The sequence below is a fragment of the Chanodichthys erythropterus genome, chromosome 18 (assembly GCF_024489055.1).
Source record: "Chanodichthys erythropterus isolate Z2021 chromosome 18, ASM2448905v1, whole genome shotgun sequence".
In the NCBI taxonomy this organism is placed as follows: domain Eukaryota; kingdom Metazoa; phylum Chordata; class Actinopteri; order Cypriniformes; family Xenocyprididae; genus Chanodichthys; species Chanodichthys erythropterus.
Genome location: NC_090238.1, coordinates 21,267,831 through 21,289,790, shown reverse-complemented (window position 1 = coordinate 21,289,790; position 21,960 = coordinate 21,267,831). Strand labels below are relative to the sequence as shown.

The following is a 21,960-nucleotide window of genomic DNA, read 5'->3' as shown; positions in this document are numbered from 1 at the left end:
GTATCCACACCGGTATGGTGACTGACAGCAAACATTAGATTCATCCACGCTGAGGAGCCATGCCGATGCACAACGCACGTAAAGATAATAATTCCGCACATAACCGCAATTGCAGGTTTCAAACAGAGATGGCGACTAAGAGGCAAATCTTACGGACAGCAGCTTTAAGAACTTTATTTTTAACAAAGTTATAGTCAGATCACGTAAGTTAGACACTGTTCGTTTCTTTGCTTCATTTTACTGTGGATTCATTTTTAAACAAGACAGTTCGACGCAGGCCTTTCAGAGAGACTAGAAAGAAAAGATGATGCGTGCCAACTACATTGCATCCGATAGTAATGTCGCAACACACAGGCGTTAGTAACAATGTCTTTTTACCATGTGTCACTATTGCTTTGTTTGTTACAGCTAGTTTGATATGTACTGAGAATTTATACTGTTGCGCCGCAGTCAATCTGAATTGTTGTTGTAGTTGTAACTGTGGTTACTCCAAATATGCAAAACAGTTAACTAAACATAGCAGGGGGTGTTTACTTCCAAGTCTTGCATGCGGCACATCCTATCAGTGTTCGAAAGAGAGGGTCATAAAAAGATAGAATATAACTTACTACTAAATTAGGATGTTTTTTTTTTTTATGTACAAATCTTGATAACATAAGTTGACCTCAGATAACATAATAAAATTAAAAAAGTTCATGACCCCTTTAAAGAAGATAGTGATAATGTACAGTTAACAGGACGAGCGGAGGTTATTTTGCATTAATAACTTAATGACTGTACATTATTTCACGCACACGGCTACTTACCACCTAAATAAATAAAAGGACAAGAAATAAGCTTTAATGTATTTTATTATTTGAGAAGAATGACAATGGAGTAATGCAATAGGTATGATACTAACAGTACAGCTACACTTCTGGGGGTATTTAAAACAGATAACTTGAAAATTGTCAGATAACCTAAAAAAATGCTTTATGTGGTAAAATGAAATCTAAATGAATTTAGATTATATTGTTTCATTTTTACCTTTCATCTCTCCTTCACAGCAAAGAAAACATGAAAGAGACCTAGAGCTATTTAGAGCCATTAACTCTCAGAATACTAACGTCATCAAACGCATGGGTCAAAGAGCAGCCACACACTGCATAGAAAGACAACTGTACATCCAGAGGTCCAACAGTCTAAACCACTAGTGAAAATGCTCTCCAGTTCTCCAGTATGATTTGACAGTGATCTAAAAGAAGTAAGATCATATGATAATCTGTACAAAAAAAATCATCAGTAAGGATGCTTTAAACTGATCAAGTGACAGTAAAGCATTTTATAATGTTACTAAATAGTTATTTTTCAAATAAATGTTGTTCTTTTAAATGTTCTATTCATCAAATAATCCTGAATAAAGTATCTACTGTTTTCTAAATTAATAAGAAATTATTCTTGAGCACCAAATCAGCATATCAGAATGATTTCTGAAGGATCATGTGACACTGAAGAAAGTTTGCCATCAGAGTGATACATTATGTTTTTCAATAATTTTTAATTGTAAAAATATTTCTTTTTTTTTTTTTACAATATTTTTGATCAGATAATTGCTGCCTGGGTGAGAGTGAGACTTCTTTCAAAAATGTTTAAAACAATCTTACAGACCCCAAACTCTTTGTAGGCCTACTGTAAGTCATATTTCTCAGTATTATATTTTTAAAGGTGCCCTAGAATCAAAAATTTAATTTACCTCGGCATAGTTGAATAACAAGAGTTCAGTACATGGAAAAGACATACATTGAGTCTCAAACTCCATTGTTTCCTCCTTCTTATGTAAATCTCATTTGTTTAAAAGACCTCCGAAAAACAGGCGAATCTCAACATAACACCAACTGTTACGTAACAGTCGGGATCATTAATATGTACGCCCCCAATATTTGCATATGCCAGCCCATGTTAAAGGCATTACACAAGGGCAGCCAGTATTAACGTCTGGATGTGCACAGCTGAATCATCAGACTAGGTAAGCAAGCAAGAACAATAGCGAAAAATGGCAGATGGAGTGATAATAACTTACATGATCCATGATTACATGATATTTTTAGTGATATTTGTTTATTGTCTTTATAAATGTTTCGTTAGCATGTTGCTAATGTACTGTTAAATGTGGTTAAAGTTACCATCGTTTATAACTGTATTCATGGAGACAAGAGCGTCGCTATTTTCATTTTTAAACACTTGCAGTCTGTATAATTCATAAACACAACTTTCTTCACAACATTCTTTATAAATCTCTCCAACGGGGAGCGCGCGATTTAAAGGGGCCGCGCGCTGAATCGGTGCATAGTTAATGATGCCCCAAAATAGGCAGTTAAAAAAAATAATTAAAAAAATCTATGGGGTATTTTGAGCTGAAACTTCACAGACACATTCAGGGGACACCTTACACTTATATTACATCTTGTAAAAACTGGTTCTAGGTTCACCTTTAACATTTTAAAGCTTTTTAATTTCCAGATTTAAATTAGGTTTCAAATATTCAGATTGTGACTTTTATTACCCACATTACTGACTTCTGGACCCCGCTGTACATCCGAAACACCGTTGAACGCAAACAGTCAGAAGACTTTAGTCAGTATCCCCTATAACTGTGTTTAATGTACAATCTCTTTAAATTACAGACACTTTCAGGCCAAGTGAATAGCTGTCAAAGAACCAGACCTCAGCCAAACCAAAGCGAGGAATGGACAAGACAGTCTGCAAAAGGTCTAGAGTTTACAAAATGCTCTCTATATACCCTTCAATTTCGGCAGAGCCAGATTTCCAGAACAACTTTCCCAGTCTTTCAGTCAGCAGTGATGGAAGGGTCCATTCAGCTCTCACTCTCATCAGAATTCGACTGACAGCTTGTACATGGTGCAGTAAGATCCAGTTGATCACCACGTATCTTCTAGTTAATTAAGTTACACCCAGAGAACCAGTACAACCTTAAAAGTACTTTAGGAGTAAGTACAAAAAACAAAAAAAAAAGTAAAATGAATGTTCTTACCTTCAACGTAAAGCGACATAGTGCTACAGTATCTGTCCTCTAAACTATGAAATGCAGTTCTGTTCAATATCACAACAACATTAATCCTGTTTTTCTGTCATGGGAAGAACAGCAACATAGATACAGTCCAGTCGGGATGTCACGCTTATTAGTATTATTAATAATAATAATAACAACAACAAGACAGAAGGTCAGCTGATCGATTCTCTCATTCTGTTCAAAAGCGCTTTCCTCTTGTGTTCACGCGCTTTTAAATGAACAATTTCTCTCTCTCTCTCTCTTTCTCTCCTCCCACTGACTATGAAGTAGCGCAGGGTGAATAAACGACTGCCTCGTCAACCTTTACTCGCGAGCGCATTTATTGCTCAATGCAGACGGTGTGTTATATTAAAATGTGAAGTAATTATGTGTATCTCTGTGTGTGTAAATGTAGGAATTGCATTTGTGCTCAGCCCCTTTCATTATTCAACACGTCACATTAGTCCAGACTCCAGTCGCACTTCCTCGATCACGTCCACACCATCCTGTTTGGGTCGTTCTTAAGATTTGTATGGTTTAGTTTATTGGAAAAGAATTAAATGTTTTCATATTACTATATTCTATACTAAGAAAGGAATTGTTAGAGGCTGCAATTGTATCATTTATCATGGACTTTAGCGCATTATTGCAGGAATTTCTCCTTTATTTTATAATCATAGAGCAGCGATGTTCTCCTCTCTGCGCTTAAACCCATAGCAGACGCTTGGCGTTATGTTATTGCATCGAAAAAACATCGATTTTAAAAATTATTTAGGAGTTTAGGAACGCGTGAGGGGTGGCGTTAAAGAATTATAATTGTAAAGCGAATGTGAAAGTATATTTGATAGTGTCTTACTCTGAAGGCTGAATGATGCTGTCGTAGAGCTGCTGGAGGTTGTTCCGGAACAGCGACGTGTTTTCCTCTCTGACCAACCAACTTTCTTCCCTCAGAAACAGCAGTGCGGGGTCACTGAAACACTGCGGAAGTGCTTCACTAAAAACATCCTGAATATCACACGTTCAATGCATTTAAAGTTACATTATAAGAACTGCTTGGAAACCTAAATTATATGCGCCACTTGTCATCCATTTCTTTATTTTTTTGGGGTAATTATTGTGATTTATCCCAGTCACCCAGTCTTGATGAATGGTGATTATGGATACATATATCAGTTCACACTCAAATTTTGACATGTTACAAGACACAATGGAAGAGCGGATTCTTTCCATTTTTGCAGTATACAAAAGCTAGTTATTTATTAACAGTGTTGCTGTAGATTTAATTCCAAAGGGGGAAATGTAAACTCGCTGCATGTCAGAGCGGCGCATCTCATTGGCTGACTTCAGTGTTGCCATATCCACATACTAAAAGCGACTCTAATAAATTAAATAAATATGAGCTGTTGTGGTTTCGTTTTTTTTTTTTAACTTATCCGTGGAATACAGTCGCGTTTTGGGTTTCTAGTGCTTGTTCTCCTTATACAGTATAAAATCACCTGCCTTAATTATCAATTATTGAAAAGACATAGCAAATTGTGGGATTATTTTAACGTGATTTGGCAACACAGTCGAAAAAGCCACGTCTGCAACCTCACACCAATGACCTTGCAGGACAAGAACGTTTAACTCTCCTTTCATACAGTGAATGTAATGTGTCAGAGAACAAGTACAATTCTATCCTCTATCATAATATATCACATCTATCCTCTATCGTAATATAACACATTAAAAACACCAATTCAGTGTAAGTGGCAATGTGCAAAAGATTAATTTATGTCTTTTAAAAATGAGGGAAAGTCTGCATTTTAATGTGTGGGTTTTATTGCTGGTTTCTACATACAAACATCTGTTACAGTAACCGCACTGCCAAAGCACTTTAACACATTAAACATTCCTTGTTTATTTCTGACAAACACCTGCCAGACATGTAACAGTTGAAATTTCAGTAAAGGCTGGATAATGACAAAGAAAGACCTAATTTATGTAGTCCGAGTCTTTTCCAGGCTTTGGTCTTGCTTTATGCAGCTCTGGATTTTAAAGGGCAGTCTACAAATAATCTTGTTTTAGACTACCATTTCTGCTTACATGACAAAAGTGCTCAAATGGAAGACCAAAAACAGGAAGGGAAACAACCAAAGTGCCTGGTAAACAACATGGCTGGATTCAGCCAAAATCCAGCTGAAAAATGAGGAAATGGGATTTCAAGTACATAAAGTTCTAGAATTTATGTAACAGTTTCGGGGGAAGACAACAAAGATTTTCTGGAGTGTTTTACAAACGTGCTTCTGGAGTTTTCTGGTCATCTAAGAGTGCTGTAGATGGCTGGGTTTCTAGTCAAACACCCAGGAAAGAGACAGCGGTGTCTCTTTCCTCCACTAATTCAGCTGCTGTTGCATCCATCTTGGCTCTTGAGAAGTCATTGATGGCCAGCCCATCAACAATCTTCCAGGTCTTGTCCTGAAGAAAAAAAGAGAATTGTTGCAATGGTGGCTAAAAAGCCTACTTTCCTAGTATGATGAACGGATGTGAATATGAATTTGATCTCAGGATTCGGAGTGGAGATTAAAGAATAGATTTCAGGCATAGATTTTAGTAAAGTTTCAGGACAAACCTTGATTGAAACAGGGAATGAGTAAATTAGGTCCTCAGGTACTCCATAAGAGTTTCCACTAGAATAGACACCCATAGAGATGAACTCGCCCTATAAAACAAACACAAAAACAGTTCAGAACAACTGGCCTCCCTATAAAAATGTATAGCATAGTCCAAATAAAAGTTGTTTTGTGTGCAATATCACACAATAAGCAGAGAACACATTTCAGTCTGACACCATCATATTATGCAATCATCATATTGAAGATGAAATTACTTATAGACAATTAAATACTTAATGTAACCCCTATTGTTTTTGTGTGGGAGTAGAAAAAAGACTAATGAGCATATATTATTATTACATAGTCCTTGTACATTTCCATTTCATATTGCTTGGCTTTTTAGCTCCATAGAGCGGAATCATGTGTCTTCAGGACATTTCAATAGGCTGACTTTTTTAACAGAAGTTTAGGTCTTGTTTTTCCCCTTTTGTATTCCCTGTTTATTAGGCTGACTTTGAGCCTTCTTTTGTCCAAAATTGCTGGTAAACATGATTTTAGAGTAGAAATCATAAGAGAGATTACTTCATAGATGTAATAAAACACCTACAGCAGTAATTCTCAACTAAGGGGCCAGGGCCCTACAAAAAAAAAGAAAAAAAAAAGTTGACCTCAGTAGTGCCTGTCCAGATGTCTCTCATGTGGTCACAGATGGCCTTGGCGGCTGACATGGCACTGGAGAGCTTCCTGGCCTTAATGACTGCAGCACCACGCTGCTGCACTGTCTGTGAAACAGAGGAAGAGTGGAATAACAATAGAAAGATTCTCATCAGATCACTCCAATCAGTAGTCATGTGCAAACTGAGTGTTGCTACAATGGACCTACTTAAACTCCTATTACTAAATTCCATACACATGAATCCTGATAAACATACTGTAATATTCTTACTTACTCAGTAAAGTAAGTATGGAAATAGTCCAACAGTGACCTCTACAGAAGGAGGAAGTCATAGCAGACAACACTTACAGAAATGAATTCTCCCTTCAGCCAGGCATCGTCCTTCACTGCATCGAAGGCAGCCACGTCCTTCCCCTGCACAATCACCTTGCAGTGGTGGACGTCAGGGTACTGCGTAGAGGAATGATTTCCCCAGATGATCACATTCTTCACACCGTTTGCTGAAATGCCGCAACGCATTGCCACCTAGAGGACATATTGTGTAGTAAAACTTGGGCATAAATTGAACCATTTCACCTCTTTTGAATTGTGCTTCATTACTGTGGACCATCAAGGGGGTGTTTTACCTGAGAGCAAGCCCTGTTGTGATCCAGGCGTGTCAGACAGGAGAAATTCTCTTTGGGGATGGACGGGGCAGATTTGGCTGCAATCAGACAGTTAGTGTTGGCTGGGTTACCAACAACTAGAACCTGTATATTAAAACATAAGGGTCAAAATACTGCCTTCATATTTGCTGAACCTTAATTGTGCCAACTGGGCAAGCTCTTAATTAGGTCACGGTCATCGGCCTGTTATTTACCTTGACTGTTTTCTTTGCATACTTGTCTAGTGCTTCCCCCTGAGACTTAAAGATGGCAACGTTGGCCTTCAGTAGGTCCTTTCTCTCCATGCCCTCTCTCCTTGGCATGGAGCCCACCAGGATGGCAGCATCCAAATCTTTGAATGCAACGTCCTCTTTATCGGTGGGGATGACCTCTGAAGCAAAAAGGGACAGACAGTAGTAATAGAGTAGATGGAGGGTACAAAAAAAAAACAACACGCAGGGAGTCAAGACATTCTTTTCAAAAACGTGAAAGACCTCAGTATTAAAAATGTAAAAAGAGTCAGCTTTTATTGTTGTAAAAAGGTTAATTTTATTTATTTGTATTATTATAACTTATTTCAGACTCTGATATAAACAGAAAAAAATGGTTTTGGTTAAATACTACTTATATACAATTGGCCTAATTCTTATTAACACAAAATAAAAAAATCTCCCATTTTCATTAAATGTGAATTTGTGAAATAATAATAATAATTATAATTATTTAAGTTATTTATTATAATTAAGTATTATTTACAATAAGTATAAATCATAGTAATAATTGTTGAACCGTCATGTATTTATTATATATATATATATATATATATATATAATATTTTTTTTTTTTTTTTTTTTTTTTTATAAAAAAGTTGGGTAAAGGTGATTGTTATGAATGTACCGTCAAAATGCAAAATATATTGTTTATATATACACATAAAGCCACTGAAATGTTTCATTTAAAAATGTGACCAATGGCATAATTTGGTTTCGCCCATCCAGGCTGGTTGTTTATTTTGTTCCATACACTTGACAGATCACATACTGTCAACCTTCCCATACCATCCTCTGATGGGAACCACTGCCTTTTCAGATAGGGATCATACATGCAGCCAATCAGATTGTTCGGCGCTCTTGTCATTTGTGCAGTGAAAACACAGGCCTTTAAGACTGCATGACTGGCACAAAGACTATAGAACGCAGGGCCTCATGACAGTCCATTCTGTGTGAGTGTACCTCTCAGAAGTGGGAGGGCACAGTCCTGCAGCTCCATAACAACACCCTCTAGCACAGGCAACATGGGAGTGATGTCCAACAGAACCAAAACGAGGGGCTGAAAGAGAGAGGGAAAGTGAATGTTAGTTGCATAACTGTCACAATATAGTTTTGACCTGCACCTATGTAATAATCTCATCAGATGTTGGCTGTCAAAGACATATATGGTGCTTATTCCTGGAATTAGTCAAACAGCACGCTGAATGATACAACATCCTTTAATTGGATGTGATGGGACATTGCATAAGCCAAATCCTGCCTTTACCTGATCTTTACCGAAGACATCTCCCTTTGCGATGCTGTATAGCAGAGAGTATGCGATCTGCCCTGCAGCGCCAGTCACCAGGACTCTGATAGGCTCAGCCTACAGCAAAACAAGAGAGACAGAATTATAAACAATAGATGTATGGTAGCATAGAAAATGACAGTGATATTAATCAACCACTCAGGACAGAGAAGCTCAGGAGGCTCACATATAAATAGTCCTGGCAAACTCTGACATAATGACGTGCTGTGTGGGATATTTTTAAACTGGGAGACATTTATACATTTCCTCAATGAACTCACTTTCACAGTTTGACAATTCTACAGAAACTTTCATTTGTTGCAATGAATGTATCTGTATTATATTCAGAATCACTAACCCACGACTTGTGCAGAGAATCTAGGGTTAATACACCTCAAAATGCATTTAACTGTTTGATATAAGGAATAATCACATGCAAACAAAAGTGTTTGACTGTTATATTCTAACAAGTGTAATCAACATTATCCAAGTCTTCCGATCAGTACATTATCTAGTCGATAACTGCAAAAGTTTAGGTTCAGCTATAATTCTCAAAGTAAAACTTTGAAGTCTTTCGTCACTTTCCGCTAACATGATCATATATTGTCAGTAAACTGCACAATTTCATATAAATGTAAGTTGGAATGTTATTTTTTTCTCACCATTTTTAGCTGGTTTAGAATGACAGCGGCTCTCCTACTAGTCCAGTGACTGCGGAGGTCACCCCTATTTCTATCACGAGGCAACAGTTGTCGCTGCACCTGCGTTTCAGGTGTCTTCTGGGGAATGTAGTTTTATGTGGCCGTACAGCCGTTCATTTTGTTGAAATAAAGACTACAGTTCCTATAAGAAACTTACAGGAACGGACCCCTTTTGCATTGAGTCGGACGTACGACTTATCAGAGAGAATCGGTTCTTTCAAACAGTTCGTTTCAAAAACTGTAGTTTGTTTGCAGTTTCATTACTCAGGTCATAAATAGTCCTTTTAACTTAAACATATTTACATTTACAATAACCAGTGATAAAACTTATTCAAATAAATACTATCTATCATATTTTCAGGATGTTGTATATATAGCATTTCTGCTAATTGATTAATATTAAAGTTGACAAAGTTCAAAGAATCACATTTTCAGCTGCTCGGACCAATTTAGTTCGATTCATGAACAAATCGTTGACTGATACATTGAAAAAGATCCGACTCTCAAGAACAATTTGCTGGGGCATAACTGGTAGTAAGATTATTGTATGTAATAAAACATAATTTACTCATAAAATAACATAATAAAGCAGTTTATGCGAAATGAAGGCGCTAATGGTTTAAGGTTTCGTAGTTTAAATATATATGTAAGTGTAATTGGGCAATAAAGAAGTAATGTAAAATAACCAAAACATTCCTAAAAAAAAAAAAAAAAAAAAAAAAAAACTAAATATGTAAAGAATTGGTCGGGTTTGTGAACTCATATAAATGGTACTACGGATATCAATTCATTTTGACTACAGGAACAACCCGGAAGATATTCAAGTTTACCGTAATGTTTGGAAAACAACGCGGGGGAAAAGTAAACAGTGATGGAGAGTTAAGTTGCGTCCGTTGCTTAGACACTCCTGAAATCATGAACATGTGATACTTGAACGTAAAATATCGTGTGAAAATGTTTAAAAGTTACACAACTGAAGGAGACCGCGTTTAACGGCAACAATAAAATTTTTGCCAGCATTTCCTCCTGAAGGTACGTTATTCATTTGCTGTCGTCTGGCAACAAAACCACAGCAACTGCTGCATCAGTTCAGTCAAGTTGAGATCAACAGATTATTTGGGAACTAATCGGTAAGTCCAGGAATGAGTCAGAGCAACCTGTCAACTGAAGTATTTAAAGTGCATGTGTGAATGTGAATGTGTATATTAAATGATTGTGGAAGGTGTTGTATAGTGCAAAACAATGGGTGTGTAACGTTAGTAACTTTTTTTCTTTTTCGTATCACCTGAAAAACCGAAAACATTTGCAGCAGTCAGATATTTGAGTATTATTTAGGTTCAGCTGACCAGTCAAGGTTCACTGCTATCGGCTTGCACTGACTTCTGTGCTGGTGGGTTTGTTGAGAGTGTGGAAAATATTATTAGTGGACATTTGGTTTGCGTAATTTATAAATTAGGCTACAGAGTATTATTACTCGTAATCTATGTAACCGATAAATCCTACCAGTATTTTAATATCTGATAGTTTGAGAATGTGACAAAGGCAGTGACATAAACATGACATCAAAGGAATGTCAGAAACTATCAAAATTAGGTTGTATCTTATATCCCCATTTACAATTTTATGGAAATGACTCAAACCTGTTTTGGGATGCAGGAGTTAGTTATTAAACCATATTTTCCCATTCTGAAAAATATTTTCAGTTAGTAAAGAGAATTGTCAGATAGTTTATTATAGTAATTAACTCTTGTACTAACAAAGTCATTTTTACTACTATCTTTGTTCTGTCTGAAAATACAAATGCTTTATATAATGTAAATTTTATGGATGATATTGACCTTTTTTTGCCATGTAAATAGCCATGATGCTAACATGGCGTAAAAACTTAATAAACAAACAAACAAACAAACTATCTGAAAATACAGCCGAGAGCAGCCATGTCATCACACATGATAGATGTCCTTCGCTCCCTCTTATATTGAGAGGGTGATATAGGGCCTCTGTATCATTTCAGTGCTGTAAGGACCCATGCTCTGGGTGAGATAGATGATCTCCTTGCTGCATTTTACATGAACTAATTACAGGCTCATTACAAACTGCCTGACAAAGGAGCACAGGATAATGTTGCTTCTTCTTTATGTGACGTCCACACACAGAAAAACACCAAACACTCTTCTCCAAAACAGTTTATGAGTGATTTTGAATCCTTTTAAACAGTTGCTGTTGGATCAGTCGATGTAGTTTTATGAACTTAATTATATTTGGAATATTCAGAATATTTTATACAAGACGTTTTTGAAAATATCTGAGCCTGCCTACCTTCTTGTCTTTCTTTCTCTCTCCCTCAGGCTTTTTCATTCACACTATGTTTTGTGAGACTGTTGTTTGTAACACCTTCAGTTTTCTGTAAAAGTGTCAAGTGTGTCACGCTTATACAATACTATATAATGCATATTTTTATATTAAAATAAATACTACAGTAAGAAAGTTTAATTTAACTACTTAAATTTTGAATTATGCTAATTGGAAAAAGATACTGTATTGGTGCTTAATAAAATGTAATAATTAGTTAATATTTATTAATAATTAAACAATATTATTAATTGATTTTAGACTATACAATTTATATAAATAATTCAATACTTTATAATAGGCTGACAGTATTTAAAGATGGATTTATCTTCTGTGTTCAAGACTGTTCTGTGAAATCATATTTTTTTGTAATGCATGAGTTTTGGGCTCTTTTTATTTTATTTTTTTTTTTATACAAACTATTGTAACATCCAGCTATCTGTGTATCAGATCACTTTTAACCTTTAAATCACATAACCGCTTTGTTCCTAACCATGACAGGATTGTCACACTAGCAAATACAGTTTTGAAATATTTTAGTGGTGCAGTATCAGATTGCACTCGGTGAAGACTGAAATTCTAGAATAATCCAGGCCTGCTTCAACAAGCCCTCTTTTTAAGACCTTAATCTGTTCTTGACGTTAGTCAACTCTCTCCATGTCAAACGATTGAAAATGAAATTGAAATCAGTCAAATGAAATCATTAATAACTGATGAAGCGAAATTTATGTCTGGTCGACTGCACCACACATTTTTATTTGTATGAAGCACTAATTATTATCAAGCATTTGTGAGATGCTCTTTTTATTCATTTTTCAATCTGTAAGATTTACTGAGCTGAAAGTTTTTCAGTACTCTTAGTTGAAATAAATAATACGTTGACTGATTTCAGGCTGATATCTCAGCTGTCATGTTTCAGATGCTGTCCCTGATTCAGTGCACCTCTATCAACTCACGCTCTAGCGACTTTAGCTGGTTTCTGGCATTTGTTGTTGTTGTTTTTTTAACTGCGCTGTTTTTCACAGATTTTGTGGACCTGCATTGTTCGTGTCATGTCAGTGGGCATGTTTGTTATTGTGTCTAATGCTCACATTGTACCTGGTGGTATGAACAGGATATTCATGGTCTGTGCATAAAGGGAAAATCAAAACAATACCTGGTATCCAAGAACATCTGCACTCTTTGACCTCATCAAACTATAACTAAAAAGAGGTGCACTGTGGGACGTGTTATCACTTTGGTGCCTGAGTGAGCTATGAGAAAGGTGAAAGAGGAAAGATATTGTGGGTTTAGGTGCAGAGAGTGTGAAAATGAAGAGTTTTTGACCTCTTAAACTCTTTCTTAATATGACCTGAGGTCAGACCATCTACATAACTTTTTGAACAGTGAAGTAAGAAATATCTGATTGTTTTTGAAGCAGTACGTGTTTATATATAATATTCATACCTGAGTCAGAAATTAGCTGAATATATAAAATGTATAAAAGTAAGACTTCTTCCTGAAAGAAATGTATACTTTTATTCAGAAAGGCTTTAAATAGATCAATTTCAAATAAAGGCTGATCTTTTCTATTCATCAAAGAAACCTGAAAAGTATCACTGTTTCCACACAAATAAAAGCAGCACAACTGTTTTCAACATTGATAATAATAAAAAACATATTTCTTGAGCAGATATCCACATATTAGAATGATTTTAGAAGGATCATGTCACACTGAAGACTGGAGTAATGATGCTGAAAATTCAGCTTTGTCATTACAGGAATAAATTACATTTTAAAATAGATTCCAACAGAAAATGCTTATTTTAAATTATAATAATATTTCACAATATTGCTGTTTGGACTATATTATATGCAGCCTTGGTGAACATAAGAGACTTCTTTAAAAAACAAATATTGATCTCAAACATTTAGTGTACATAAAAGATGAAAGAACATTTTTTGGCCACACGTTTTCAATATCTGGGGCTTTTTTTTTTTCTTTTTTTTTTTTTCAATTTCAGTGGCATTTTTACCCCATACAGTTGATTTCAGCGAGGTCATAACATGTCATTTTATTGTATGGTGGTATAATTCCTCTTTAGACATGGGTTCTTTTGTTTGTTTGTCTTTTTAACTGAAACCATTGGTATTCACCCATGGTAGAAATGACAGAATTGGCACCATAGCACTATAAAAGTGCCAAGTATTATGTGTACATGGACGTTTTATAATCCATGTTGACTGGATTAAGATTCACATACCCTTATTTTGTGAGTCTAAATATTTTTTTATTCCCTCTATATCACAATGAACTGCTTTATTCAAAGGCAGTTGTATCTGTTGGTGATCTGGGACTGTCTGCCGGTGACTCACCAAAACCCCTAACCAGACAACTGTTATCTCTCTTCCATTATCTGTTAGCAAAAACCATCTTGATAATTGTGCTGTCTCTCAGTGGGGTTACGTGAGAACTCTGATGTCCATCGCTGAACTTATTTCTTAGCATAATCTTCGATTATTTTTCTAATGCCCGAAGTTTGAACTGCAGTTCTGCTTTATGAACAACAGGTGTCAGTGTAGCACTAGTTTTGTTGTGTAATTCTTATAACAAACATAAATGCAACCAAATAATAAAAAAGATCACCTAAAAGAGTTTAAACCTTTATGTCCCACAAATCACTGAATTGTTCTATTTTAATTGTGCTCATTTGGATTTTAAAACTCTTTTTAAAATCACTACATTTAGTTCCAGCCCCTTGAAACCTGACTGGAAGTAATTGAGCGAGTGTTTAGTTTCTCCTCCTTTAGGGGTTTTAAGACAGCCACATTTCAAGTTGTCACATTGTTTCACAAATGTACAGCTGGGTTCTCCTGGCTCGTGATCATTCTAAGTGCTCTTTGATTTAGCTTCAAACAACAAAGCCCTCAGGAGTATTTACTCGTGAATGCTTTTTCAACCCCAGACTTCCCCATGCCTGTCAACTACACACTCCTTCAGCCTCAAACTTTCCCATGCCTGGCAGCCACACACACACACACACACACACACACACACACACACACACACACACACACACACACACACACACACACACACACAACCACACACAACCACACACAACCACACACAACCACACACTCACTCACTCTGATCAAAGTGAAAGCACACACTTCACCTGCTTATAAAGCAGTCCCGCCCTCCATCTGTCAATCACCCTGTCTTTCCTCTTCTGTGTCTGGTAAACATGCCATGAAATCCGTTTTGAAATCAAAGGGCCGAGATATTGGCATCAACTTGACAGACCGTATAAATTGCCTTTTCCTTAGCATAAAGGTACATATATTTTTTACACAAAAATGAGACAAAATAAAGAGATAAAGTATGATAAAAATAATTTCAAAATGTTATATATGAAATGTTGTTATATTAATTGTTATTTGTGTATGTGTGTATATCGGTACGTTAAATAACATGCCTTATATCGGTTTTGCCCTAGAATACAATATCATTAACTTATAATGGTGTTGTACTGGCAGTAGTCTAAATGAATCTCCTAGATTGTAGTTCTCTCTGTGTGACAGTGGAGTGTGCTGACGGGCCACTCATAACCATAACCCACTTTAACATTGCTTTGAGTTTGTTCTCTGGCTGGTCTTTTTTGTTATTTTGTTGCTTGCTTCAACAATGCTCTTCTTAGAGTCCTACACATCCACTGCACTCATCTAAAGGAGTGAATCATTGCTTTGGGAATCAAAGGCTGGTGCTGTTCAAGTCAGCCTTTGTGTTCGATTGTAGCTGTCCAGCAATCAAAACATGTTGCATTAATTCAAATCCCTTAAACTGGACAGGCAGTCCTGGCCTTCACACTCTCTTGCACAATGGTGAGAAATGGAGAAACAGAGAGGCAGTGAGCATCCTGGACCAGGTCCTGAGTTTGAGGTTTGTTTTTTGTTTGTGTCTCTTTCAGTTAGTGTAGGGATTAGGCCTGTAGTCGCTGTGCCCTAAGTTTCCATACAGATGTTAGCTGGGATAGTGTTGTCATGCCAACTACAGCCTTCTGTCTGGATGACGGGGTAGTCATGTCCTCCAAAAAAAAGCTTGCTCGCATGTACTGTATGCAGGTGTGTGAATGGTTTGAGGAGGGTCCAGTGCCATTTGTCTGATAAAAAAAAGCTAAAAACGGTTCAGACTCGGATCTGTGTTTGTGTCATGTTCTCCATTTTTCAGTGCTAAAAATGTAGTTTTCACCAGTGTTGGGGAAAATACTTTTAAAAGTAATGCATTACAATATTGGATTACTCCCTAAAAAGGAACTAATTGCGTTATTTAGTTACTTTTTACAAGGCTCGAAATTGCGACCATTTTGGGTCTCATATGCTCCCTAAATTTAAAGGGTTCACTTAAAAATGAAATAATGTCATTTATTACTCACCCTCATGTTGTTCCACATCCGTAAGACCTTCGTTCATCTTTGGAACACAAATTAAGATATTGTTAAGGAAATCCGATGGTTCAGTGAGGCCTACATTGCCAGGAATGTTACTGCACCTCTCAAGATCCATAAAGGTACTAAAAACATATTTGAAAAAGTTAATGTGAGTTCAGTGGTTCTATCTTAATATTATAAAGCAACAAGAATACTTTTTGTGCACCAAAAAAACAAAATTACGACTTTTCAACAATATCTATATGGGCCGAGTTCAAAACAATGCTTCAGAGCTTTACGAATCGGAGCATCAAAGTCATGATGTGATTTCAGCAGTTTAGCCGTTTGATAGGAGATCCAAATCACTAATTCGAAACAAAAGATTCAGAAAGCTCAGAAGCTTCATGAAGCAGTGTTTTGAAATCGGCCCATATGTTATTTTGTTTTTTTTGCTGCACAAAAAGTATTATCGCTTTATAATATAAAGATAGAACCACTGAACCCTTTAATGTGTGCGACCTCAAAATATATTTGGGAGCATGTGTGCGAGTGCAAACAGTTGTTGAGGTGCGACCTGTTTTCATTTCTCTACAAAACGTTGGTTAATTACTGCACAGTATGAGCCTGCTGTGAGCTGATACAGTAACCGGAAATGCAAATTCACACCTGTACAGTAGAGGTTTGGTTAATAAATTGAGATTAAATACATAAAGTATATTTGTGTAATTTAATATTAATTATTACAGGATTGCAGAAAATTCTTCATTTCATTTTGAGGAATACTGAATGTTTTCGTGCAAGTGAGATGAGTAAATGCATGTTCACATTTAGTCTAGAACTACAATAACCATTAAAGCTGCAAGCAGCAATGAAAGGGCCCTCACACCCAGGCTCACCACCACTCGTTGGCATCAGAAAAACAGTAAACAGTGGGTGACATGCATGTAAGCGAGGAAAATACAGGAGAATTATGACAGTCATTTCAAAGTGCCACACTTCCTGTTGCCAACAGGTGGCGCTGTGACTGTAACTGAATATTGGCATGTAGATGTCTTCAGGTCAGGACTCTAATAAAATATGAAGTTTGGGGCAGATCGGACATTGTATGCCCGAGTTACAGCAACTTCCTGTTTCATGGCGAAACATCGAACTTTGTCAGGCTGCCAGGGACACGGCCTTCAGCGAAAACTCTAGATTTTCAAAATATATCATCGCAAAGGCCATTAGATTAGACTGACCAAATATGATGTTGATCTGATTAAAGCTCTTGGAGGAGTTTGTTAAAGTACAATGTATGGAAATGGCAAGAACTGCTAAAATTTTGCAGAGAAAATTCAAAATATCTCACTTCCTGTTGGTTTTACAGATTTTTCACCCAGGGGCTTTTTTGTAGGTATTGGGCTGTTACATTTGTGCACCGAATGTCATAAATATATGTGTAACGTAACGCGAAGGGCGCTTAATTGAAATTTTGTAGGTGGTGCTATCGAGCCATTTTGCCACGCCTAATTCTGAAACCCATATCAGACGTAAATTTTCACCACTTCTGAGGCGTGTGCAGTTTCAAATGCGATTAATCTTGGAGAAGAAGAATAATTGACTGAGCAATTACAATAGGCTTCTCACACCATCGGTGCTGAGGCCCTAATTATGTTTACACAGCCCACACAACACCTCTGCACTTTTATTTCTCTTAACATTGGGACAGGAGAGCTGTCAGTCAATAAATGTGGAAAAGTAACTTGCTTTACTTATTTGAAAAAGTAACTTGGATATTTTGATGTAAATTGAAAAAGTAATGCGTTACTTTACTAGTTACTTGAAAACTCAAGTAATGTGTTACCCCCAACACTGGTCATCACAGTATATTACTGATTTTACAGTTTTGACATCTTTTTATATGTAGTACTGTGTGTGTTTTTATAGACTGTGTCTGGCTGTATGGGAATTGAAAGGTCTAAGGCAAGCTACACCACAATAGTCATGACATTTTCAGCAAGCCACAAATATAATGTGTATAAAATGTGTCCAAAAGAATATTCTATTTTTAACTGAAATTCTTAAACAGTATAGTGTATATTTCTATTTTCGATATTTCTAGCTAGCCTCTGTTTTGTTTGACAACACTTCGAACATCAACAGGAAGTTTCTCCACCCAGGATCGCTTAGAGCACCTTTTAATTAATTTATTTATTTTAAAGTGTCACTTACCATACAAAGAAATTTACCTCATTTTAAGGATATTCAGGCCCTGTTTACACTAGTACGTTTTCGTTTTAAAACGCATAACATTTTCTACGGTGTCATTTACACTATTCCAGTGTTTTTGACCCTTGAAAATGGAGACTTTTGAAAACGCTGCAAAGCCTGTTTTAGTTTGAAAACGTTGGGTTGCATTTCAGTCTAACCGGAGCAAAACGGCAAAGGAGGCCCCCTTTGCACTAGTAAAAAAGCGATCCTCATCTACACTGGCGTTTCCATATTATTTCAGAAATTATCTCTGTCTACACTATACGACCAAAATGCATATCACATGACCGTTCATGCACACTGGGCATGTGCGTACAAGAGTAAACAGTTGCCTCTTGTGCATGTGGCAGAGTTTAACTGCAGAATGGCTGTTAAAAATGGCAACACAGCCAGCAAAGGGTCAAAAACGCCAGATTAGTATAAACAACAGGCATAACCGTAGCAAAAGTTATGCATTTTAAAACGAAAACGCACTAGTGTAAATGAGGCTGGAGACTTTTGAAAACGATGGCATGGCTGCCCACGTTCACTCTGCATATCCTTGATTACCATGTAAACAATAACATGGAGACTGAACTGCAGTCTTAGCTGGCTTTGTTGTAATTTTTAGCAGCCATTCTGCAGTTAAACTCTGAATTTTTTAATACTGCAGCTACCTGCATGCACAAGAGGCAACGGTGCACGCTTCTATGTGCATTCTACGCGTTTTCGGTCATGTAGTGTAGACTGAGATTGTTTCTGAAACACTATGGAAAAAACAGTGTAGACGAGGATCGTTTCCATTTTAAAATGCTGTTTTAAAAACGAAAACGCACTAGTGTAAACGGGGCCTTAGTTATTTTTACTGAGAATCAAGACAAACATATAAGAATACAATTTTTTTGTAGTCAATAATTTTCCTGGGAACAAATGGTGATGTGGTAATAATGCTGTTCTTTGGGCACACTTGTCTCAGGAGCATTTTAGGCTGTCAAAATGCTGTAACACTGCAGAGGCTTAACACATTCTCAAGTAAGACTCAGCCCACGTCACTCGCACTGGCTCTTAGTCACACAACTGATAGGTAAGGACCACCTCATTTAGTTCATCAGGGGAGGGTGATGTCTGAAATACGAGATCTCTCACAACCATATTTAATACTTTAACTGCTGCAAAATACTCTCTGAGCTCTAGTCCCGGCCCCACGGGCCCGTTTGGGAAAGCTGATATAGGATCTGACAAGCCAGGGCTTGACACAGCAATGCACTTCCCTGCTATTGTGTCCACTGACCTGGGGCCAGCCGCCTATATTTGAGGATTTTTCCCCTATAAAGATGAAGAGGGGAAACATGTGTATGTGTTGACTATCATCAGTCAAATACAACATCTAGGAGCCATGGATAGAATAGCAGGGAGTGTGTATGCTGGGTTTAATATCAACTGGGCATCCCGTTAAAGTCGAAGCCATTGTGTTTGTAGAGGGGCACTTGGGTGGGTGTTTAGTGTACGCATGGCTGATCACTCTGGTTGTTTGTCAGATGGAGCTCCACCCGTTGTCAGAGAATTCCCAGTCCAATCCAGCATTCCTTTTCCACCTGCTCTCTCTGTTCCTTCTCACCCGCTCACAGACTCGCATGATGATGCTCAAACTTAAAAGTCAAGGGTCACAAAGGAAAATCCGACCTTTATTTTAAATTGAAAATAACTTTGTGTCTCGTCTCTGTCAGCGGTGAAGGCTTTAGGGGTCGGAGAGAGGGCAAGACTTATCCAGACTGCCAAAAACACCTGGAGAAAAAGATAACATTTCATTACAAGTAATACTTCAGTTGTCAGTGTAGTCTGTGCAAATTGTGAGTAATTTTTGAGTTTTTTTTTTTTTTTTACGAATCTCAACCAGCCTGATACAGCAACATTGGCTTCACCAATACAGGAAAAGTTTAGAAATCCTGTTTAAAAATAATCATACATTTTTCAATAATCTTTGGAGCCAGAGCCATAATTAAATTATATTATATTATATTATATTATATTATATTATATTATATTATATTATATTATATTATATTATATTATATTATATTATATTATATTATATTATATTATATTATATTATATTATATTATATTATAATATGCCAGCTCAGTATTGGCTGACGCTGTACACGTGAGCAGCAGGAGTGATGCTGATGCAGGAGCCGGCCAATAATGAGCCGGTGTTCGGACATAAACACGGAAGCACTGCAGTTCGTTCACTGCGTCAAGAGTGAGAGTATGAGGAGAAGAGAAGAAATTGTTGAATAAATTTGTTATTTTTATTTTGGCGCAAAAGAAGTATTCTTGTCGCTTCATAACATTAAGGTTGAACCACTGTAGTCACATGGACTATTTTAACAATGTCTTTACTACATTTCTGGAACTCAAAAGGTACAATGACGTTGTTTCCTATGTGTGCTTAAGAAACCCTCGGATTTCATCAAAAATATCTTAATTTGTGTTCCAAAGATGAACGAAGGTCTCTTCAGGGTTGGGGATGACATGAGGGTGAGAACTTAATGACAGAAATTTCATTTTTGGGTGAACTAACCCTTTAGATAGTGTTTTTTTTTTTTTTTTTTTTTTTGGTAAAACATTCAAATAAGCTTTGTTTAATTTACAATTTCGAAACATCAATTTTTCTTTTTTTTTAACATTGTTCCATAAGATCTCTGGGGATGTGATTTTTGTCCTCTGTGTGGTCTGATGTAGAAATAACTCTGAAAGGTCTAAACGGGGTCGATAGCTCTGGATGTCACCCTGAAGAAAAGAAGAGAGTGAGCGAAAGAGAGCAAGAGGAAGGGCAGGCATGTGCTGTGTAGCGGCCACCATGTCAACGTTTGCCTTTCTGGACTGACAGGTTGTCATTTTTTTGTGACAGCATCCTGCAGACTATCCGTAATGAGCTGCTGTGAAGTCCGGAACATTCTCCTGACCTTTCAGCTGCTCGCGACGTTCCGAGGTCTTCTCCTTCTATGCATCCTTGTCAAAGGGCCAAACCGCAAAACGTCAGGGGATGAACGCTGGCAGGGACATTAAAGAAAGTAAATCCAACAACAAAAACAAAGACACGGACACACTGACACCTGTCTCACTCGCATCTGTCTCACCAACAACTAAACTGGACACTGATAGACAGACTCCTAGAGCTGCTCCCCCGTCGTTTAGCGGCTCCTTGCAGTTTTGGTCTTTGTTGATGTTGACGTTTACTCACCTTTGGTCACCAGAATTTATTTCACAAACAAACTCTGGCCTGTGTTTGAAAGTCACAGAAAAATACCCCAGAGTATGCAGACAAAAAAAGATCCCCGCCATTTCTTAAATGACAAGAAATTCCTCGGCTCAGAGAAGTGTGACCCAGCCTCGCGCCCCCACTGTTTGGCTTTCTGCTCCAGGTCTCTGGGTAAACACCTGCTTAAAAGGCATTGCTCCTTTTTTCTCTCTTCTGTTCTTTTCGTGGCCCTCTTTCTCCTGATCATTTTGCTCTAATGACGTTTACAGATGTACTTAGACCTCCTTGTGAGTGTTTTAGACTCAGGTTATTACCACCCATGTTTACGGCTATGCTAACAAGAATCGCATTACGCCCAGCCTGTCGGGATAGAAAACTTCAAACCAAAGCTCACTCAAAGCTGTCTTTATCCAAGTGTTTAGTAAGACAGCCTTCCTGGACGTTCGACTTTAAATTCCCATACCTGCAGTCATAGAAGGTTGTGG

At 37.1% G+C, this 21,960-nt stretch overlaps 3 protein-coding genes across 7 annotated transcripts in view; 1 reads left to right on the top strand and 2 right to left on the bottom strand.

Annotated features, from left to right (window-relative positions):
- ugp2b (UDP-glucose pyrophosphorylase 2b) overlaps positions 1-3,920 on the bottom strand; it is a 34,319-nt gene extending 30,399 nt beyond the window's left edge. The window contains exon 1 of one of the 2 annotated variants that reach the window (XM_067368355.1): positions 3,906-3,920. Coding sequence is in view for 1 of the 2 variants with exons in the window: in XM_067368354.1 (XP_067224455.1) it covers positions 3,032-3,050 (19 nt within the window). In the remaining variant the exon portion in view is untranslated. Of the gene's footprint in view, positions 1-3,031; positions 3,263-3,905 lie in introns of those variants that run through there. The other variant, XM_067368354.1, reaches the window with a different exon arrangement.
- The window catches only part of wdpcp (WD repeat containing planar cell polarity effector), a 114,129-nt gene that overhangs the window by 31,298 nt on the left and 60,871 nt on the right, over positions 1-21,960 (top strand). For 3 of the 4 annotated variants that reach the window (XM_067368352.1, XM_067368349.1, XM_067368351.1), the window contains exon 1: positions 10,079-10,351. The exons of the other annotated variant lie outside the window; for it this stretch is intronic. The gene's annotated coding sequence lies outside the window, so the exon portion shown is untranslated. Of the gene's footprint in view, positions 1-10,078; positions 10,352-21,960 lie in introns of those variants that run through there. 4 annotated transcript variants of the gene reach the window in all.
- mdh1ab (malate dehydrogenase 1Ab, NAD (soluble)) lies at positions 4,849-9,286 on the bottom strand. The gene is made up of 9 exons (XM_067367216.1): positions 9,183-9,286; positions 8,500-8,598; positions 8,196-8,292; positions 7,179-7,354; positions 6,946-7,068; positions 6,668-6,844; positions 6,312-6,425; positions 5,661-5,750; positions 4,849-5,506 (listed from the first exon to the last, which is right to left on the bottom strand). Exons 1-9 carry the CDS (start codon positions 9,183-9,185, stop codon positions 5,384-5,386), a joined length of 1,002 nt encoding a protein of 333 aa, XP_067223317.1. The 5' UTR covers positions 9,186-9,286; the 3' UTR covers positions 4,849-5,383.